Source organism: Crotalus tigris, unplaced genomic scaffold (genome assembly GCF_016545835.1).
Source record: "Crotalus tigris isolate CLP2741 ecotype Arizona unplaced genomic scaffold, ASM1654583v1 scf7180000024167.7108832, whole genome shotgun sequence".
Classification (NCBI taxonomy): domain Eukaryota; kingdom Metazoa; phylum Chordata; class Lepidosauria; order Squamata; family Viperidae; genus Crotalus; species Crotalus tigris.
Window position 1 is genome coordinate 2,067,578 of NW_024100417.1, and position 19,785 is coordinate 2,087,362.

The following is a 19,785-nucleotide window of genomic DNA, read 5'->3' on the forward strand; positions in this document are numbered from 1 at the left end:
ACCCCTAAACTAGGAAATGTGTTGTGTTGGGAGGCCCTCCCGCTGCGATTACACACTCCTTGATTGGTCTGAGGTATTTAGGGAAGCACCGGAATCCTCTGTGCACGCTCTGTATTTGCCGTGGATTATAGCCATTCGACAACAGGTGCGAGGCGGTTCAGAAGTCCTCTTGCCCTAAGGTTGCTCGCCCCACAAGAGGAGAACCTGGCGGTGCAGAGGGGAGGCCCCACCGCGCAGCAGCCTTTTCAGCAGCGAAACTGACGCGGCTCCTTTAAGAGCCGCAGGTCTATGGAAATGAGCCTCGCAGAGCTGCTGCCGCAGCGGAGCCGAGCCGGGCTTGCTTGGCAGGCGGCGAGACCTTAGCTGGCTGCGGCGGGAGAGCAGGCAACGGCGGCGACGGCGGACCTGCTCGGGCTCATCGGGTGGACCGGGGAGAGGGGGGCCATCGGCCCGGACCTCGCATTTGGCATGAAGCGCTGTTGGTGATCGCTGGACGGACAAAACGAAGACCGGGCTGCGGGCGGTGGGAGATGGGCGGCGGCGGCGGCGGCGGCGCCCCCGGCCGGGCTGTGCTGCTACTGCTGGCGCTAGGGATCCCCCGCTCCCGCGCCGACGGCCCCGAACCGCCCCCTCTCTGCGCCCCCTTCAGGGACCCTCGGTTGCCTGAGCGGCCGCTGTCACCACGGAGCCCACCGCCTGCTTGCGCCGAGCCGCCACCGCTGTGGCTTTGCCGGATTTCGCCTCCGGCCCGCGGCCTCTGGGCGCACCTGCTGGGGCCGCGGTGCGATGGTGCTTCGGCGGCGGCGGCCGAGGATGGAGAGCTGTTGCTGTTAAGCCACCTTCTGTTGGCCCCGGTTCCGGGCGGTCGATTCCGCAGAGGGCGAAGCCGGACTCTATGCTTGAAATCAGGCACCCACATTCCTTTGCCGCCCGCTAGCTCGCGGGGCGGCTGCCAGCTAAGGTGCACGGTGCAAGGCGGCGGCGGCGGCAACGCTGGAGACCAGCATGGGCCGTTCCATCCCCAGGGAGAACTGATCCTGCCCCCACGAGCCATGTGTCTCCGGCCGGGACGCCCATTACGGTTGGGGCTCTCGTGCCAAATCTGCGATGAGAAGACCGAGATCTTTGTCCACTGGCTGCTGGCTGTGGGCTCTTCGCAGCAGGAGGTTCAGAAGCTGTGGCCCTTGGAGGGGTGTGGCTGCCAAGGTGAGGGGAGCAACAGAAGGAAGCGGGATGTGAACACCAGCCCCCAGTTCCAGATGCCCACCTACCAAGTATTAGTGCCGGAGAACAGACCGGCAGGCACACCTGTGATCTTGCTGAGGGCCATGGACCCTGATGAGGGGGATGCGGGCCGCTTGGATTACTCCATGGATGCGCTTTTTGACAGCCGCTCAAACAGCTTCTTTGCCATTGATCCCCAGACAGGCGCCGTCACCACAGCTGAAGAACTGGATCGAGAAACCAAAAGCACCCATGTGTTCCGGGTGACAGCGACAGACCATGGCACACCGCGTCGCACGGCTCTGGCCACGCTCACAATCACGGTCAGTGACACCAATGATCATGATCCTGTGTTTGAGCAGCAGGAGTATAAGGAGAGCATGCGGGAGAACCTTGAGGTTGGCTACGAAGTGTTGACGGTGAGAGCAACCGATGGCGATGCCAGCCCCAATGCCAACATCCTGTACCGCATCTTGAATGGTAATGGGGTCAACAGGATCTTTGAAATTGACCCCAAGTCTGGAGTCATCCGCACAAATGGCCTTGTGGACAGAGAAGCTGTGGAATCCTATCAGCTGATTGTGGAGGCCAATGACCAGGGCCGAGACCCAGGACCGCGCAGCAGCACGGCTACAATTCATATTACAGTGGAGGATGACAATGACAACTCACCACAGTTCAGTGAGAAACGTTATGTTGTACAGGTACCGGAGAATGTGGCCTCAAACACCCACATCTTGCAGGTAAATGCCACAGACAGGGACAAAGGCAGTAATGCTATGGTGCATTACAGCATAATGAGTGGCAACACTCGGGGACAATTTTACATAGATGCCCAAATAGGTAATATTGATGTAGTCAGCCAGCTTGATTATGAGATGAATAAGGAATACACTCTTCGTATTAGGGCCCAAGATGGAGGAAGGCCTCCTCTTTCCAACATCAGTGGGCTGGTGACCATCCAGGTACTGGATGTGAATGATAATGCCCCTATTTTTGTTAGCACCCCTTTCCAGTCCACGGTGTTGGAAAATGTACCTGTGGGCTATTCTGTTATTCATATCCAAGCCATTGATGCAGATTCTGGGGAGAATGCCCGACTAGAATATGCTCTGGTTGACATGAGTCCCAATTTCCCTTTTACTATCAATAACAACACAGGCTGGATTGTAGTGGCTTCTGGTTTGGATCGTGAAGCTGTGGACTTCTATAAATTTGGGGTTGAAGCCAGAGATCACGGTAACCCTCCAATGACTTCTTCAGCAAGTGTTAGTATTACCGTTCTGGATGTCAATGATAACAATCCTGAATTCACGCAAAGGGAATATACCATGCGTCTCAATGAAGATGCAGCTGTGGGCACCAGTGTTCTTATTGTCTCGGCCATTGATCGGGATGTCAACAGTGTCATCACCTACCAGATCACGAATGGGAATACTCGCAATCGCTTCTCCATCACCAGCCAGAGTGGTGGTGGTCTCATCACTCTGGCCCTACCCTTGGATTATAAATTAGAGCGGCAGTACCTTCTTACAATCACAGCTTCTGATGGCACTCGGTTTGACACTGCTCAGGTCTTTGTTAATGTAACTGATGCCAACACACATCGGCCAGTGTTCCAGAGCTCCCATTACACTGTTAATATCAATGAGGACAGTCCAGTGGGTACCACTGTAGTGATTATCAGTGCTACAGATGAAGATACAGGGGAGAATGCTCGTATCACTTACTTCATGGAAGACAGTATTCCTCAGTTCAGAATTGATATAGATACTGGTGCTGTGACAACTCAGATGGAATTGGATTATGAAGACCAAGTATCCTATACTTTGGCAATTACAGCTCGTGACAATGGCATCCCACAGAAATCAGATACCACCTATCTAGAGATATTAGTTAATGATGTAAATGACAATGCGCCTCAGTTTTTAAGGGATAATTACCAAGGATCTGTCTATGAGGATGTACCTGGTTTCACAAGTGTCCTGCAGGTTTCTGCTACAGATAGAGACTCTGGAATGAATGGGAGAGTGTTCTATACCTTTCAAGGTGGAGATGATGGTGATGGGGACTTCATAATTGAAACCACCTCTGGTATTGTTAGGACGTTGCGTAGATTGGACAGGGAAAATGTTCCGCTCTATGAGCTTAGAGCATACGCAGTTGATAAAGGAGTACCGGCCATGAGGATGCCAATTGATGTCCATGTCACTGTTCTTGATGTCAATGACAACCCCCCTGTCTTTGAGCATGATGAGTTTGACATCTTTGTGGAAGAAAATAGTCCAATAGGCTTAGTGGTGTCCCGAATCACTGCCAGTGATCCGGATGAGGGTACCAATGCTCAAATTATGTACCAGATAGTGGAAGGTAATATTCCGGAGGTGTTCCAACTTGATATTTTCTCAGGAGAGCTGACAGCACTGATGGATTTGGATTATGAGACCAAGTCTGAGTATGTCATAGTAGTCCAAGCTACTTCAGCTCCATTGGTAAGCCGGGCTACTGTGCATGTTCGTTTACTGGATAAGAATGACAACGTCCCAGTCTTGAAGAACTTTGAGATCATATTCAATAACTACATTACCAACAAGTCCAGCAGTTTCCCCACTGGAGTGATTGGCAGGATCCCAGCCTATGATCCTGATGTTTCTGATAGTCTTACGTACAGTTTTGAGCAAGGCAATGAATTGAAACTTGTTCTCTTGAACCACAGTACTGGAGAACTACGTCTGAGCAGGGCCCTGGATAACAATAGACCTTTGGAGGCAACCATGAGAATTTCTGTATCAGGTAAGGTGTGTTTATGTATGCTATGGTGTGGGAGATATTAATCTGAATTTGTATCAGCTTATAGACTGGGATCACATATACTAGGTTATAATAAAATCTGGTTTATAACTTCATAAGTTATATCCATTCTGGTATATTAGCCATAGTTATAGTTTATAGCTTATGTGATGTGTGAATCCAACCAATTGTGGCTTGGCTAACAAAATACAGTTTTTTGAAAAAAAAAATTGTGGTTTACCAATGTGAACATAATTGTAGGGACCAGAAGGAAGTTATGAAGCTATTTTATCCAACTTCTACTCCTTGTTCAAGTTTTCCTCATTACCCAATTGAGAAGCTACGGCTAAGATTATTACAGCAATTAAGAAAGGAAATAAAATCACATATGAAAAACACATCACTGAGGCTGACCCCTAATCTTTGATTAAATTTATAAGTGTTGTGCAAATGGATGGATGACACCTTTTAGAAATTCAGTCTCTCATTTTTGTTTCTTTTGATAGAGACATTGTAGAATTGGTAGAGATTGCAGAATTTGCAAAAATCTTGTTGCAGTATCCCAGTTGACTGCCATAGATTTTATTCTAAAATAGCTCCTTCTCTCTGGATTGCCAATTTTTCAGAAAAACATCTCCTCCTCCTCTCTTTTCTGTTGAAATCAATCAACCACTCAAAATTAATCTCGAATAAGATTGACTTGTCTCATATATGACTAGATTGTGAATGATGTGAAGACATCAAAATGGCTTTTTAGTGGCCAGGACAGATTGCATGAGATGCCAGGAGAGTGAATTTTGTGAATACTTCTAAGAAGGAATTGGCATTCTTCTGTTAGTGCTAGAAAGCAGGAGGAGAAAAGAATTTGGTGTAGTTGTCATGAAGTTACTTATCATATAAAGCAATTTGGATAGTTTGTATTTGCCACTTCGGTTCCCATGAAAAACTTGATGATGTACATTTATGCCATTGAAAGTTTATTAGTCTTTATCCTGCCTTGAGACTATTTTTACTTGAGCAGGCAAATAAGCTGCTCTTCTGCTAAATTTGTGCCACAGGTTGGCATACTGTGGAAGAAATGTGTCAGGGGAGCTGAAGATACAACCTCTTTAATTAGCCACATGCTCTTCTTTTCCTACATTGCCTCTTTATTAGGGTGCCTAATGCCTAGCAATTAACTTAAATTAAATGTCAGTATCCCAATTCAGAGCTTTCCAAGGGCTGCAGGGCTGCAAGCATCAACAGAGAGATACTCATAAGTAACATATAGCTAATAGTAAAGGCTGATGATGATGTCAAGGGCATGCAAAGGGCCACTATAAAACCTTAAGGCTCTAAATGTTCAAATGATAAAATTCTTCAGTGACAGGAATATTTATACTTTTGATTGTGCACAACAAAAATGTAACTTGCCAAAAGCTTGCCAAAAACAAAAAGGTCATGCTCAGAATCAGTTTGGCCAACCACGTCATCTTACTTAGGGCTGCAAAAATCCAGATAACCATTAGAGGTCAGGATTTTTTTTACAGCTTTCTAGATGTCTTTGATGCCAAAGCCCTGGAGTTCCTAATTCTATTAAATATAACATTGTCTATAAAATAATTTAGATAAAATAGGCTTTCCTAGTGTTATGTCCTCTCTCTATATAGTTGGATCTAGTGGGAGTAAATATGGCTGGATTAATTTTTTAAGAATAGTTTTGGCTAGGGTTTAGATGGTTAGAGTATATGGTGTTTAAGGCTTCTGATTATTTTCTGTGTGCTTTTTGCTAAGACTTTTATTTTGCTAAGGCTTTTTGCTCATACACCTTCCTACAACCATCATCATTGGCAAGCTCTTTCCTGCATCAATGAACCCTGTGTGTTTCAGGCGGCTCTGGCAATTGGAGTTTCTTCCCATTTAATTGTCTACACTGTCCCTGATATAGTATTCTATTGGGGAACTGTAGGAAATAGCTAGTTTCTTGCAAGTGCTTGAACTGTAAAATCAGATCTGGAAGTAGACAGAGCATATACTAGAATAGCCCTTGTCTAAGATGGTACCAATTGTGCCCATTCCAAATCACTGGAATACGAGTGAAGAACTAGTATTGATGGTGCAAGGGCAAGGTGATGGCACATTTGGCTAGACTGAATAAAGCCTACAAGGGTGTACCTTGCTCATTCCACCTCCACTGCTGAAAAAATTATCCTTACTCTCACAACTCACGTAACGCCTCCCACTTGGTGCAAGACGTAATTAATCTTTCCCTTAGAACAAACTTGGTGGCTTACATTATTAGTCTTATCTAGAGGAAAAGACTGTCTCTGTTTCTTCAGAAGAGAATAGATTACAACTACAAAACGTTTAACTCTATACTTCTATAGCATCTCCAGATGGCCATTTCCTCTGTGCAAAGTCAGATGAGTTATTGTATGATGTTTTAACTGTATATGATCCATACTGAGTTAGTTCTAGTTAGGAGTGTGAATTTGGCAATGTTCATTTTCTCTACGGTCTTAGAGAGTGTCTAGCCTGACCAGCATTCAAAATTATTTTCCTTCAGCAATAACTTTTACTCATTATTACTTGTCTATTTCTTTCTTGGGTTGTTGTAGTCACACCTGTTCTACCAGGTTTCTGGTAGGAATTATGGAGCCACATTTATGGTCCAAATTTTGCATGTGATGCTGCTGGTATCTACCTTCAGGGAGCAATAATGATGGATAGTTGGAACTCAGCTTGAAGTGCATCTACCAAATGCCAATGGCAAATCTGACAGACTCTGCTATTGAAGTATATGTGGCATATGTGGGGATTGATTGCGGTTGTGTCAAGAATGGTATTCTCAGTTGACCTGTTCTGCCTTACCATATGAAGGATATTATTGAGCCATTGTATACTTTTTTTAATAAAAAGACTTTACTACTTAATTATTGTTAATACCAACATCTTCCTAAATTGGAGAATGTGCTTTCCTGCAGGTTCTGTATATTGACATTTGCTCTCCTTTTGTTTGGTAAAAGAAATTACATGCTTTAAATTTAATTTATGTGTCTATCAAATTTTTCTTACGTAACTACATTTTCTGCAAGCTTCATAATTAAAGTGTTATTAATCTTGCATCTTATTTTTTTTGCTCCTAGTCTATAATATATTTTGCAGTATGTATCTCCTTCTTTAGCTCTAACATACAGCACATTTTTCTATATAAAATCCCACACAGTATTGATTCTTTCAAAAACAAATCCTATTTCAAGTGAGCATAGTACTACCAGCATGTCTCCAGATATAGAACCAGAATTTGTCAACCTGAAATCCTTGAGATCTGTTGGATTATCAACCCCATTTCGGGAACATTGATGTTGATATAATATTGTTGTGAAGCTATTGAGACTGAAATATTAACTGTGACTCTTAAAAGAGTGTTTGCACCAAATAAGTACAACCAATGCTAGAATATGCAGGATACATATGATTTCAGCCTATACCTTCCTAAAAGGAAATATATATATTTTTTCCTCCTGCCTGTTTATAAGAATAACAGTCAAGCTTTCTAGATTATCCCAAATTTTGCAGAAGAACAATGGAGAGAGATTCAAATATATGTTGGGGGGAATTAAATTCTTTGTCCCAGGAGTATCATTGCATATCCACCCCTCAACCCCCATTAATATCACCCTTCATAGCATAGAAGATGATAGGCCTGCTTGCTGGAAACAAATTTGGAGATGCGTAAGAGCAGCTGTCCCTGGGTTTCAGCAATTAAACTCTCAGCATGGTGGCTAAAGACTGCACCTGCTTGGGGGGGATAGGCAAATAGGGACTGGGGAATACTGCACAGTAGCTAGATTAGAGGACTGATAATATCCATGGCTCTTGGCTGCCTTCGGAGCCTTGCTGAATGATATTGTTGCCTCTGATGGAAGCTCCTGGCATTATTGGAAATAGATGCAGCTGGCACTCTGGGGCTGGTCACTTGCAGTAAAGAATGGATTTTTTTTAATTTTTCTGCCATAACAATAAACCAAGAAAATCCAGCCATATTGCCAGATAATAGATTGGTAATTCCTAAAGAATCACCCAAATAACAGGTATTACTCCACTTATAACAGTTCATTTTTAAAATAGTGTTTTAACTGAACATTAAAAGTTAGTTTTCACAAAATCTGCATGAACAATCCTGTTTTTTTTCCTCAAAAAGAGCATGGAGGTCAATATTAATGACTTTTGCTCAGAAAACAATGGCCAAGTTATTATATTGCACCGAATTAGGAAACTATAGTCCAAATGGCTCACCTGTATAACAGGGACACTTCAAAATAATTATTTTAAAATCTTACTGCTCATATTAACGTAACGCTGAGAATACATGAGGATCTTTTCTCTATTAGAATAGTTTTATCATGTAGTTTATAATTGTGTTTGTTTGGACCATAATTTAGCTTGCTGTAGTGAATCATGGATTCACACAGTCACTGTTCACTCTGTTCAAGTGCAGGAAAACTGCTACCGGTATTTCCAAAAATTCTTGTAGGCTCAGACAATACATACTAGCCAGTCAATGAGATGGAACTCACTGCTTTCTCAATTGGCTGAAAGCAGATCTAAGCTTAGCAATTAATTACTCGGAGCACAGAAATCAAAAGTACAAGTCTGCGTGCACATATACGGATATACAGTCAACACAGGAAGGACACAAATAAGGCATGTCAGATGAAAATGTATAGGGATAGAGATTGATTATTGCCTTGATATGGTAAAAACCTGCTGAAAAGAATGCTTTCACAAGTCAGTGGAAATAAATAAAGACTATATTATGATTACATTCTATATATCTGTTTCTTTTAACAATGTTACTTTTCTAGTTGTTCAATGCTCATAGGTGTTGCATTTTGAGCAGGTGAAGATGATTTTCTCTGAAAAGCATTTATTTTCTTTGTAAAAACCCTACTTAGCAGTAGATCCACTCACTGTAATCAAGTTTGCCAAAGTCATAACACCATGTCAAAGATTCTAAAATATATAAGCCAGTTGCCTATAGACATAAACTTTTTACGGATAACCTATGAGCAGATTGCCTATAGATGTCGACTTTGAATAAGTATAATGAAATATGGAACTCACTTATACAAAATACTGTAAGTTAAAAAGAATAATTATATAAATGTATTAGGAATAAGCATATGTAATTTAATAATTAGAATTATAGCTGCTGTTACAATAATATACTTTGTTTCTTTTTCCCTTTTTCTGCTCTATTTTTTCATGTTTTAAAAGTATTTTTTATGTGTTTCGGAAGGAATGTATATATTTGCATTATAATTTTGTTCCTTTTTCTTTTTCTTCTATTATTTAAATATAATAGCAATAAATAATTAAAAAGGATTCTATAGTGGAAGAAAGGCTATGTAGACACTTTTCATGAATTATTATTGATATAACTAGGGAAAGAAAAACATGCTTTAAATTGCTAGAATTTATCCAGCCGAAATATGATTGTAGACCATTCAGTAGAGGTTTCTTTTGGGTATCAATAATAGGATTTTTCCTCCCACATTTTGCTGCTTACTAATCCTGGACAATCACTTTCTTTATATGCTACCCTATTAGATTTTTTCCTCATGTCATTGGTTTACAGTTGTGTCTGTTCAGATATTTTGAACCATGAAATAGGATTTTTTTTATAAATTAAAGGGTGTCAGGATTGAGATTAGCATGTGAAAATATTAGAGCAGGCTTGGCAACTACTAGGATCCTACAATCCAAGGCAACCTACTGTAGCAGTTGGGAGTTGGCCTGTACTAGATAATTTATTTAAACCATCCGTTCCACCTTTGTAACTATAATACCACCTCTAAATTGGAGGAATGACGATGGAGGAACGGCTAATCAGTTATCCTTTCAAGGATCTCCTGGCTATGATGCCATTTTAGTATTGGGAGTGAAGTGGTTTATGATGTGGAAGATTGTAGGATGCAAAGCAAAGAAATTACCCAGTTCCTATTTCATGGATTCTAGTAATGAGAGAGCAGAGAAGAAAAATTAAAAGGAGCAGATCTCTGCCAGCAATGTCTGCTGAAGAAATATTAACCATCAAATACTGAAGTATGAAAATTGGAGTTCCTTTTATAACTGAACAATATTCTCTATGCAAGTGTATTGGAATGACTTGTGAAAATAACTTCACTACGGGTAGTGTTTGACTTACAACAGTTCATTTAGTGACCATTCAAAGTTACAGTGGCACTGAAAAAAGTGACTTATGACCGTTTTTCACACCTACGACTTTTGCAGCATCCCCAAGGCCATGTGATCAAGATTTGACTGCTTGGCAGCTGATTGCACTGTTCCAGGGTCATGTGATCACCTTCTGTGACCTTCTGACAAGCAAAGTCAATGGGGAAGGCAGATTCACTTAACAACCACGTTACTAACTTGACAACTGCCTTGGTTCACTTAACAACTATGGAAAGAAAATTCATAAAATGGCTCAAGCTCACTTAACAGCTGTCTCGTTTAGCAACAGAAATGTTAGGCTCAATTGCGGCCATTAAATCAAGGACTACATGTGTTTTTTTTAACCACACATTCAGTGTTCAAAATGTTTCTAAATTGCACCAGCTGTAAGTCAACTTGTGCGCTAAACTGATCTGTAATTTCCTTGAATATGAGTACGGTACTGAAATGTGACAAGATTGAAAAAAAATCAACATTAGTCAATATCTGAGCAATATTTTGCATCTCTGAAGCTGAGAGTTTTAAGTCAAAGTTCAAGAATATACTCAAGAAGTGGTGTAGCGTAGTGTTTTGTATTGTGCTTACCAGATTGTATTGTGTTTACCGTTCCAACATAATGAGGAACATAAATGAGTTTTTCTTCAACAGTCTTGTTCCCATTGAAAACTGTGTCCCACAGCAAATGTCTCCCCCCACTTTCTTCTGAATAAGAGTAAGATCTGATTGGGTGTGCTTGATTATGTACCATCAGGTTGCTTTTGATTCCTAGTGACTACATAGATATTTTTTTTCCATATCCCTAATCTGTTATTTTAGGCCTCCCAATGGTGCAGTCATTGCCACTGCATGTCTCCATCCACTTTGCTGCTGACCATCCTCTTTTTCCTTTCATCTTTCCTAGCCTTAGAGCCTGTATCAGAGAGCTGGGTGTTCACATAATGTATCCAAAGTAGGATAATTTGAACCTGGTCATTTTTGTCTTGAGTGAGAACCCTTGAGTTGATCTATTTGATGATCCATTGGTTTATATTCTTGGCTGCCCAATAATCTTGGCAGTCTTCTCCGACACTAAAATTCAAAAGACAATTTTTCCCTTAAGACTTTCTGTTGCTAGGCTTTGAGGGATGGCTGTCATGTGTTAATGCTATTTGTTTCTAAATTATATGCCCATGCCATAACATAAGAAGAAAAGTTCAGTTCAAGCGAATTTTTACACTCAATCCCATTTTATACTTCCTTTGGAATAAATAGACTTTTGGCTTTTCTTTTCCCCACCTTGAGAATTGGAGATGTCTGTTGCATTGGTCTCTAGCTTCACAGGTTCAGTCCTTCAGATAGGAACTGCTTTTCTTTTACTCTGCAACTTTATGCTTTATGCAAATCCAATGATTTCAGAGTGAATTAGTGTGCTTTAGTCTGAGACCGGGATAGCTCATGTAGCTATCCCAGCTGAAGTTTCATGGAGTTCAGAAAAGTAGGCTTCCATTTGTCTCATCTTGGTTGGAGGGTTATTGCCACTAAACAGAATTGGTTCTACAAGTTTGAGGCTTGCTTTCTTCTGTTGTAAATGTATAATTGAATAAATAAAACATCCTAGACTTCATACAACTTGGTAATTGGAAGAAAGTGCACCCATCAACATTGTCTTTCCTACAAAGTAAAATAATAGAATAGAGCTGGAAAGGACCTTGGAGGTCTTCTAGTCCAGCCCCCTGCTCAAGCAGGAGAACCTATACCATCACAGACAGGTGAATGTCTAGTCTCTTTTTAAAAATCTCCAGTGATGGAGCTTCCATGATTTCTGGAGAAAAGCTGTTCCACTGGTTGATTGTCCTCACTGTCAGGAAATTTCTCCTTAATTCCAGGTTGCTTCTCTCTTCGATCAGTTTCCAACCATTGTTTCTTGTCCTTCCCTCTGGTGCTTTGGTGAACAACCTGGCCCTCTCTGCCTTGTGGAAGCCCCTCAGATACTGGAACACTGCTATCATGTCTCCCGTTTCTTCTTTTCTTTAGACTAGCCAAATCCAAGTCCAGAAGCCGTTCTTCGTATGTTTTAGTCTCCAGGCCTTTGATCATCTTAGTTGCTATTCTCTGAATTTTTTCCAAATTCTCAACATCTTTTTTGTGATTTGGTGACCAAAATTGGCTGCAGTAATCCAGGTGTGATCTTACTAGACTAGGGTTTTATAAAGCGGTAATAATACTTCGTATGAGAATCCAAACTTTTATATGTCACGTATTTCAACAATATTTTACCAACAATATTTAATATTTAACTTAGCCTGTTTGGCTTCCAGTCCTATCTGACTTGACTTGGTATTATAATTATTATTTTATTCCAGAAGGATAACTTAAAGAATTTCTTTAATTTTAATTAAATTAATTAAATTTAATTTTCTTGCCTATGAGTGCTGCTGTTGCCATTTATGCTTGTCCAGTCCCAAATCAAGCATTTATGGACCAACCTTAATTGATTCTGCTGGCTCCTTTTAAACTGGATTCCTAGTTCCTGGTTGCCTGGATGAAATTCTGTAACCCTTTCTCTTGCTGAACTTCATGTTTTACTTTTCTAGTGAATTTTTTTCTCAAACTGTCGTCACCCCTATTCCCATACTGTAGTGTCTTTAGTCAGTTACAAGATTGTACCTGCAACTTGACTTATCAATACAATGCTAGTGGTATATGATTTTCTAGTATATGGCACTGTAGAAGACCAGCACTCCAAAGGTGCACAATAAGAAAAATGAAGACTTTACTTCAAAATTTAGTTATCCCCCAGTTGTAGAGCAAATCTGCCAAATTCTTTACATAGACCTATTATTTCTAAATAATATCAACCTTCATAATTTAAGGAGAAGGAAAAGGGATTATTTAGGTGATATAATGCATTTCATCAGTAAAGTCAATTACAATTTAGGCAATTAGATCCTAATTGCAAAATAGAATTTGATTGAAAGATCTAAGTTTACCACGAAGTTACTAAAACTCTGGGATTAAAGATGATGTATGATGCCTGCAGCATATTTATACAAAGGTGATAAGAGAACAGGCAGAGAGCCAGTTTGGTCTAGTGGTTAAGGCACCAGGCTAAAAGCCAGAAGACTGTGAGCTGTAGTCCTGCTAAAGCTGATGGGGTGCCTTTGGGCCAGTTGTTCTCTCTCAGCCCATGTATTCAGGCTCAGGTGACATGTTAGTTGGTCAATTTTTGTCACAACCAAATGGATCAAAACTTGGTTGATCCAAAAAAACAAAGCGAACCCTGCACTTGCAGGAAAAAGGCTAGGAAGAAAATAGAGAATAGTATTTATAAACATTAGTATGCCTTAATTTTGCTGTATTCTGGTATCCCATTATTCATGTCTGACCATTGTGATCACTTTGCAGGATCCCTCTGTCCAGTGGTGGGATTCAGCCAGTTTGCACCAGTTCGGCAGAACCTGTGGCTAATTTTTTGTTGCCCAGGCCCAGAATGGACTTCTGGAAGCAGCATCCACACAGAGAACCGGTTGTTCACATATTTGAATCCCACCACTGCCTCTTTTCATAAATTTTCTGCAGATTTTCAGTGGAAATTCAACTGGCAAAAAGAGGTTTTGGAAGCCCAAAGAGGTGGCCAAGAGAAACTTGGTTTGTTTTGAGGTGTGACGTGCTTTATAGGTGCTGGTGGGAGCTCTCTCTCCCTCCAAATCAAAGCTTTAATCTGGATCTCGGTCTAAAAGCATGACAGAGAGGGGGGGGGAGGGAGGGAGGGAGGGAGGGAGAGAGAGAGAGAGAGAGAGAGAGAGAGAGAGAGAGAGAGAGAGAGAGAGAGAGAGTGATATTGCCTGATAAGGAAATCTGAGCTCCAGCCGTTGCCATAGCAGCTATTGCCCTTCACCAAACAATGAATAACGGTTAGAAAACCACATGCAGATTTTTCTGTTGGAGGCTTGGCTTTAGGCATGCAGATGATTGTGCCCCTTTATAATTCTGTGCCTATGCCACCGAAACTCACACTGCAGCTGTTCAGTTCCTCAGCCTTGAATTTCCCCTCTACACGATGTCTCGTGTTAATCATCTATCACCTGCCACTCAAAATCCTTATTTTTTTTTTTAGTAATTTATTCACCTGGCACAAACAAATAAGCCAAGAGTATACTGTGCATAAAAGTGCCCACCTGGAGAGAAGAGATTATCAGGCCCTCCTGCCTGGAATATCTGAGGCATGCAATCTTCAGATTGAAGAGCCCTTTAGCTGTTTGAATAGCACCCCTGAGGACAGTGTTTGCTGATCTTAATGGAGAACAAGGAAAGGATTCATAAAGCCTAAAGGCTATCTTTATCTCTATCTCTATATCTATATCTATCTCAATACATATGATGAAAACAATAGTATATTGTATCAAGACTAAGTATTGGCAGCTGTTAGAGTTGAATCAGAAGCAGAGTGAGAGCCAAAGACTCAGAGCTGAAAAATGCCCAGAAATATTATACAGCCCGGAAGAGGTTTGCATTCATGATTGATCCCAGTCCAAATAAGCTTTTCATAACCCCTTCTATTCAGAAGAACCCAGTCACTAGATTCTAAGAATACTTCACTGCCTAAAGAGAGGTTCATGGTATCAATTCTGTTCGCTTTTCTCTACTAAAATAACCCAATGCTCCTGGTTTAATTAAAGGGACGGTGTTATCTGTTCTAGACGCATATTTACATATTGCATGCAAATGTTTGGCTGATATCTGCAAATTTTCTTGATGTACACTGTTATTGAAAAATAATGGTTAGTCTAGAGATCTGAAAACATATTTATCTGATGAGCTTCATTGCCCATAAACACTACTTGTTCTTTTAAAGTACAGGTAGTCCTCAACTTATAACAGTTCATTTAGTGACCATTCAAAGTTACAACAGCACTGAAAAAAGTGACTTATGAATATTTTTCACACTTACGACCATTGCAGTATCCCCATGGTCACGTGATCAAAATCCAGACACTTGGCAATTGACTCATATGATGGTCACAGCGTCCTTAAGGTGATCGTGTGATCACCTTTTGCGACCTTCTGACGAGCAAAGTCAATGGGGAAGCCAGGTTCACTTAACAACCATGTTACTAACTTGACAACTGCAGTGATTCACTTAACAGCTGTGGCAAGAAAGGTCATAAAATGGGGCAAAATTCACTTCACAAATGTCTCGCTTAACAACAGAAATTTTGGGCTCAGTTATGGTTATAAGTCAAGGACGACCTGTATCTTTTTTTCAGCCTGACATTTTCTAAATATGCACATCATCAGAGGCACTACCTGATTGGTTTTATTCTATTGGTAACTTATTAGGTGTAGGTAGCTATTAATTTTATTATGGGATTCAAAGAATTTATTGGGAATTTAATCCGTGGATTATGCCATTTTAGATGACTATGCAGAGTGCATTAGTTTTAGAAGCTCTGCAGATACTGGTGCTCAGCAATGTTGAAGGCATATTTAATTACCTACAGCACCATAATTTGTGCGTTCAGTTCTCAGTAGAGGGTTTGAACCCCATGGAAGTCTGGATCAATGGTAGTATGTGCTTCATAAGTTCCAAATAGAACGAAACCTGTAATTTACTGCCTCCTGGTCAATATAAGTAAAAATACCACACAGGATATATTCTGTGTAAAAAAATAAAATTCTCCTCTCTAAGAGGGGACGCGAAAGTCATGCAATAAAATAAATAACTCTATAACATAATAAGCGTTTTTTTTAATCCCACCATTTTATATATAACTCCAGGCAGTGAACATACCTAACATCCCTGCCTCCGATTTTCCCCACAACAACCCTAGGAGGTGGGTTGGTTTGAGCGAGAATAATTGGCCCAAAGCCACTGAGTTGATTTTCATGCTTAATGGAGGCCTAGATAGTCTCCTTATTTGTGGGCCAGCAGTTTAATCACTACCCCAAATTGGCTTTTAATATCTATACTTGTCTGTCTCAGTGCTTAAAAGGGAAGACAGGCAATGTATACCATTCTACAAATAGAGCAGTGTTTCTCAACCTTGACAATTTTAAGGCATGTGGACTTCAACTCCTAGAATTCCACAGCCAGCAATGCTGGCTGTGGAATTCTGGGAGTTGAAGTCCACATGCCTTAAAATTGTCAAGATTGAGAAACACTGAAATAGAGTATATGTGTGGACATTAATTCACATAATGTTGAGTAGGGAATTCTTTGCGTTGGAGGAAGCACCTCAAATTCACTAATTAAATCAGACACACTGCTGCCTATTGTTTTAACAAATCTTTTTTGCTATGCTGTAATGACTTTTATTCTATTTTCCTATGTTCCATGGGAAGTTTTGATCTGTAGTTCACATATAGAAATTTATTTTTAGTATTATAAAATAGTCTTCTAAACTAAAGCTATGTTCACAGGCAGAGTATAATAATTTGAGATGAAATAGTTAGACATGGAAAATAATTCTCATTCATTGTCCATTCTTATGTAGAGTAGAATTTGGCTAGGTTGCTGACCCACATTAGCCCATTGTTTGGATACTTGCTGAGAACTAGCATTTGATCAATGACCTTCACACATCCTTTTTGCTGCTTGTCATAGAGAAAGGAGCACAGCCATTGCAGCTTGAGTGCGGAGCCCAAATCACAAAAGGCACAAAACAGAAGACAGTAAAGGATAACATTAGCAAATGTCTTACTATTTTAGAGAATCTTGCAATCAACTGATAAAATTATAGGATGCCATAGGAAAGTTTCTGCAATATTTCTATGGGTACAGTTGAAGTAACAAACATCAGTGACTTGATAGATTGAAATCATTTGAAGAATCCTCATGAATACGGGGGCTCTAAGTAAACGTGCATAGTTTCTGTTTGAGTCTTAATGCTAAAAGAGTTTAAAAGACAGAGTGATTCACCTATCCATGTGGGAAATCTGGCTCTACAGCATCCTCAGTTGGTAATTATCCAATCTATTTTTTATAAAGTCCTGTATCAAATGTTTTTAATTAAACATTTAATTTAATTAAAAAAAAATTTTTTTTAAATTCAGGAAAGCCCTCTAACTTTTGAATGGCTCTTCAACATGGCAGCCACCAGGATGAATAATAATTGATTTAAAAAAAAAATAGGATTTTTAAATTTAAATCGGATTTTCTTTTATCACATTTATTTTAATAAAATGCTTTTGGATTAAAAATCTTTCTAAATATAGTTTTCTATTTAAAATACATTTTAAAATAGTAGTTTAGTTTACTCAGCATAAAATGGAGCTTAGTTATGTAGCATGAGGCTGTATATTCTGCACTATTTACATTTTTGGTAAACTCATTCAGTGAATCCAAGCTCTGCAAGCTGAGATAACATGCACTGCATTGATGCATTCGCACAATTTCACAGTAACCATGAGATAAATCATAAAACAGAGTTCAGGAATATTCCTTTATCCCATTGTTTAGCAAATCTATGTACACTACAAACTATATGATTGTTTGAAGAGAAATGCACCTGTACCAGGCTCTAAGTGTATTAATTAAATAAAAAAAATTGAGTAGTTCTCCAACTATGTGTGATTAACCTATTAACCTAAAATTGCTTCTGATATCACTGTTTTACTAACCTGACAGCTTATTCTAAATAGGAAACCTTCATTTTGTTTGCAAATAATAATATTAAAGGTTCTAACTACCAGCAAGAATGAGTCCTTACATTTAAAGAGCACCTGTCATTTCAGATCCATTATGGCAGCGCCTGTTAGCGGGCATCCACTCACCTGCTGCCCGCCACGTCCCTCACCTTGTTGTGTCACTGCCGCATCACCCGCTGTCCCATTAAAGTGAGTGGAACTGTCGGTGAGTCAACAGCGGGTCAGAGGAGGAGCCACTGCAGGACAGAGATGACTATTGCTCTTTAAAAATTATGATTTAAATTGAGTTGATTTAAATCAAGCCTTTTTACTAGTGATTTAAATCAAATCCACCCTGGCAGCCACTAGCTCCTATGCAAAAGCTGTCTAGAAAAAAAGGCTTAATAAGTTTTCTGGATTTTATCCCCTTCCTTCACATCAGCCACAGTGATGACTTGGTATTCTCTTTGTCTACAATGAATTGAGGTGCAGGAGGCAACAGCACTACTTGTGCCAGTGCTGGTTGCAAAGCATCATTTGATACATAGCAGGAATATGATGAGTTTCCTCCACAGAGGGCGGGGTAAATAGAGCTGGCATCATGCATTCTTACTCCTGAAAAATTTTCAGTGGCTCCTGTGGAGCAAACTAGTTGTGTGGATCATCTGCATGATATCCTGTTTTGAGGGTTTTCCCCTTCTGTTAAACCATGTCCGATCCTTGGAGAATTCCCGGACAAATCCCTGCAGTTTTCCTGGCAAGGTTTTTCAGAAGTGGTTTCCAGAGGGGGCCAGTCCCTCGCCATCTCCGGGGCATGGCACGCGTGCCCACAGACAGGGCTCTGAGTGCCACGTCTGGCACACGTGCCATAGATTTGCCACCACTGACATAGCTGGTTTTGTGCCCAACACAGGACTAGAAGTCATGGCCTCTTAGTTTATAGTTTGATGCCTTAAGCACTACACCAAACCTGTTTCATTTTGAGGTTAAAGACAGTCATATTATCAGGAAAAGCATTGCAGTAGATCATGTTTGTATTCTGAATTTATTCTGAGTGGGATTTTTCTACTTAAGATAGCTAAAACATTTGATACAGTACTTTATTCTTCAGGCAGCTGAGGACCTGCAGTTTATCTAACCTGCTTGATAGCAGAATTCAGCTACATTAACCTGCATTTGTTTCAGTACAAAGAGAAGTTGGTCTAGCTATACAAAGGTGTTTCTTTTTGTTCGTTTCTTCTTTATTCTTCTAAAGGCAATACAGTTCACGCAGAGATATAGCAATTCATGCAACAGGAGGATCTGGGCAAATAGGAGATTAAGGCCTTTTCCCTTCTCCTCTTCCCTTCTTTTTTATGAATATTTTATTAATTTTCTAATTTTACAATCAGGTACTTAATAGACAATGTGTTGTCTGGGTCCATTAGTAATTCAGTAGTATATATTAACTTCTTCAATCTAGATCCAATATTACACCATCAAATGTTTTCTCTCTTCTTCCGGTAGTACCTATTTTCCCACACTAGGCAAATACAATTCTTATTGTTATTAATAAATACACAATTGAATATCAACATCTTTGTTACATTTTCCTCATAATATCAATAATGACAGTTTTAGATAACTTTTTTAACCAAAACATATCTTAATTGCATTTGCATATGTTCAATCAGTAACCTGTTTTCGCTTTTTTTAAAATTTTAATTTCCCATCAATGTTCAAAATATCTCTTTTGTTTATAATTTCAAAGTAAGTTATATTTGGGTAACCAAAAGCTTCTCTTATTCAAACTTCTTAGCTTTTTCCTGTTTCCCTTCTTATACCAAAATCTAATATTCTAGTTACAAATCTTATCATTCTAGTTATGACAGAACTTCTGTTTCTAGCAATGATCTATTTCTCCACCATATTCAAACATCTAGTTAATACGATAATATCCCATCTAAT

The 19,785-nt window shown here is 40.1% G+C and overlaps 1 protein-coding gene across 5 annotated transcripts in view; it reads left to right on the forward strand.

The window, feature by feature from the left end:
* Nucleotides 1–337: 337 nt before the first annotated feature.
* The window catches only part of CELSR2 (cadherin EGF LAG seven-pass G-type receptor 2), a 98,047-nt gene continuing 78,599 nt past the window's right edge, over nucleotides 338–19,785 (forward strand). For all 5 annotated transcript variants that reach the window (XM_039323237.1, XM_039323240.1, XM_039323241.1 and 2 more), the window contains exon 1: nucleotides 338–4,017. In XM_039323237.1, coding sequence (XP_039179171.1) covers nucleotides 531–4,017 — 3,487 coding nt within the window. In that variant the 5' untranslated portion in view covers nucleotides 338–530. The remainder of the gene's footprint in view (nucleotides 4,018–19,785) is intronic.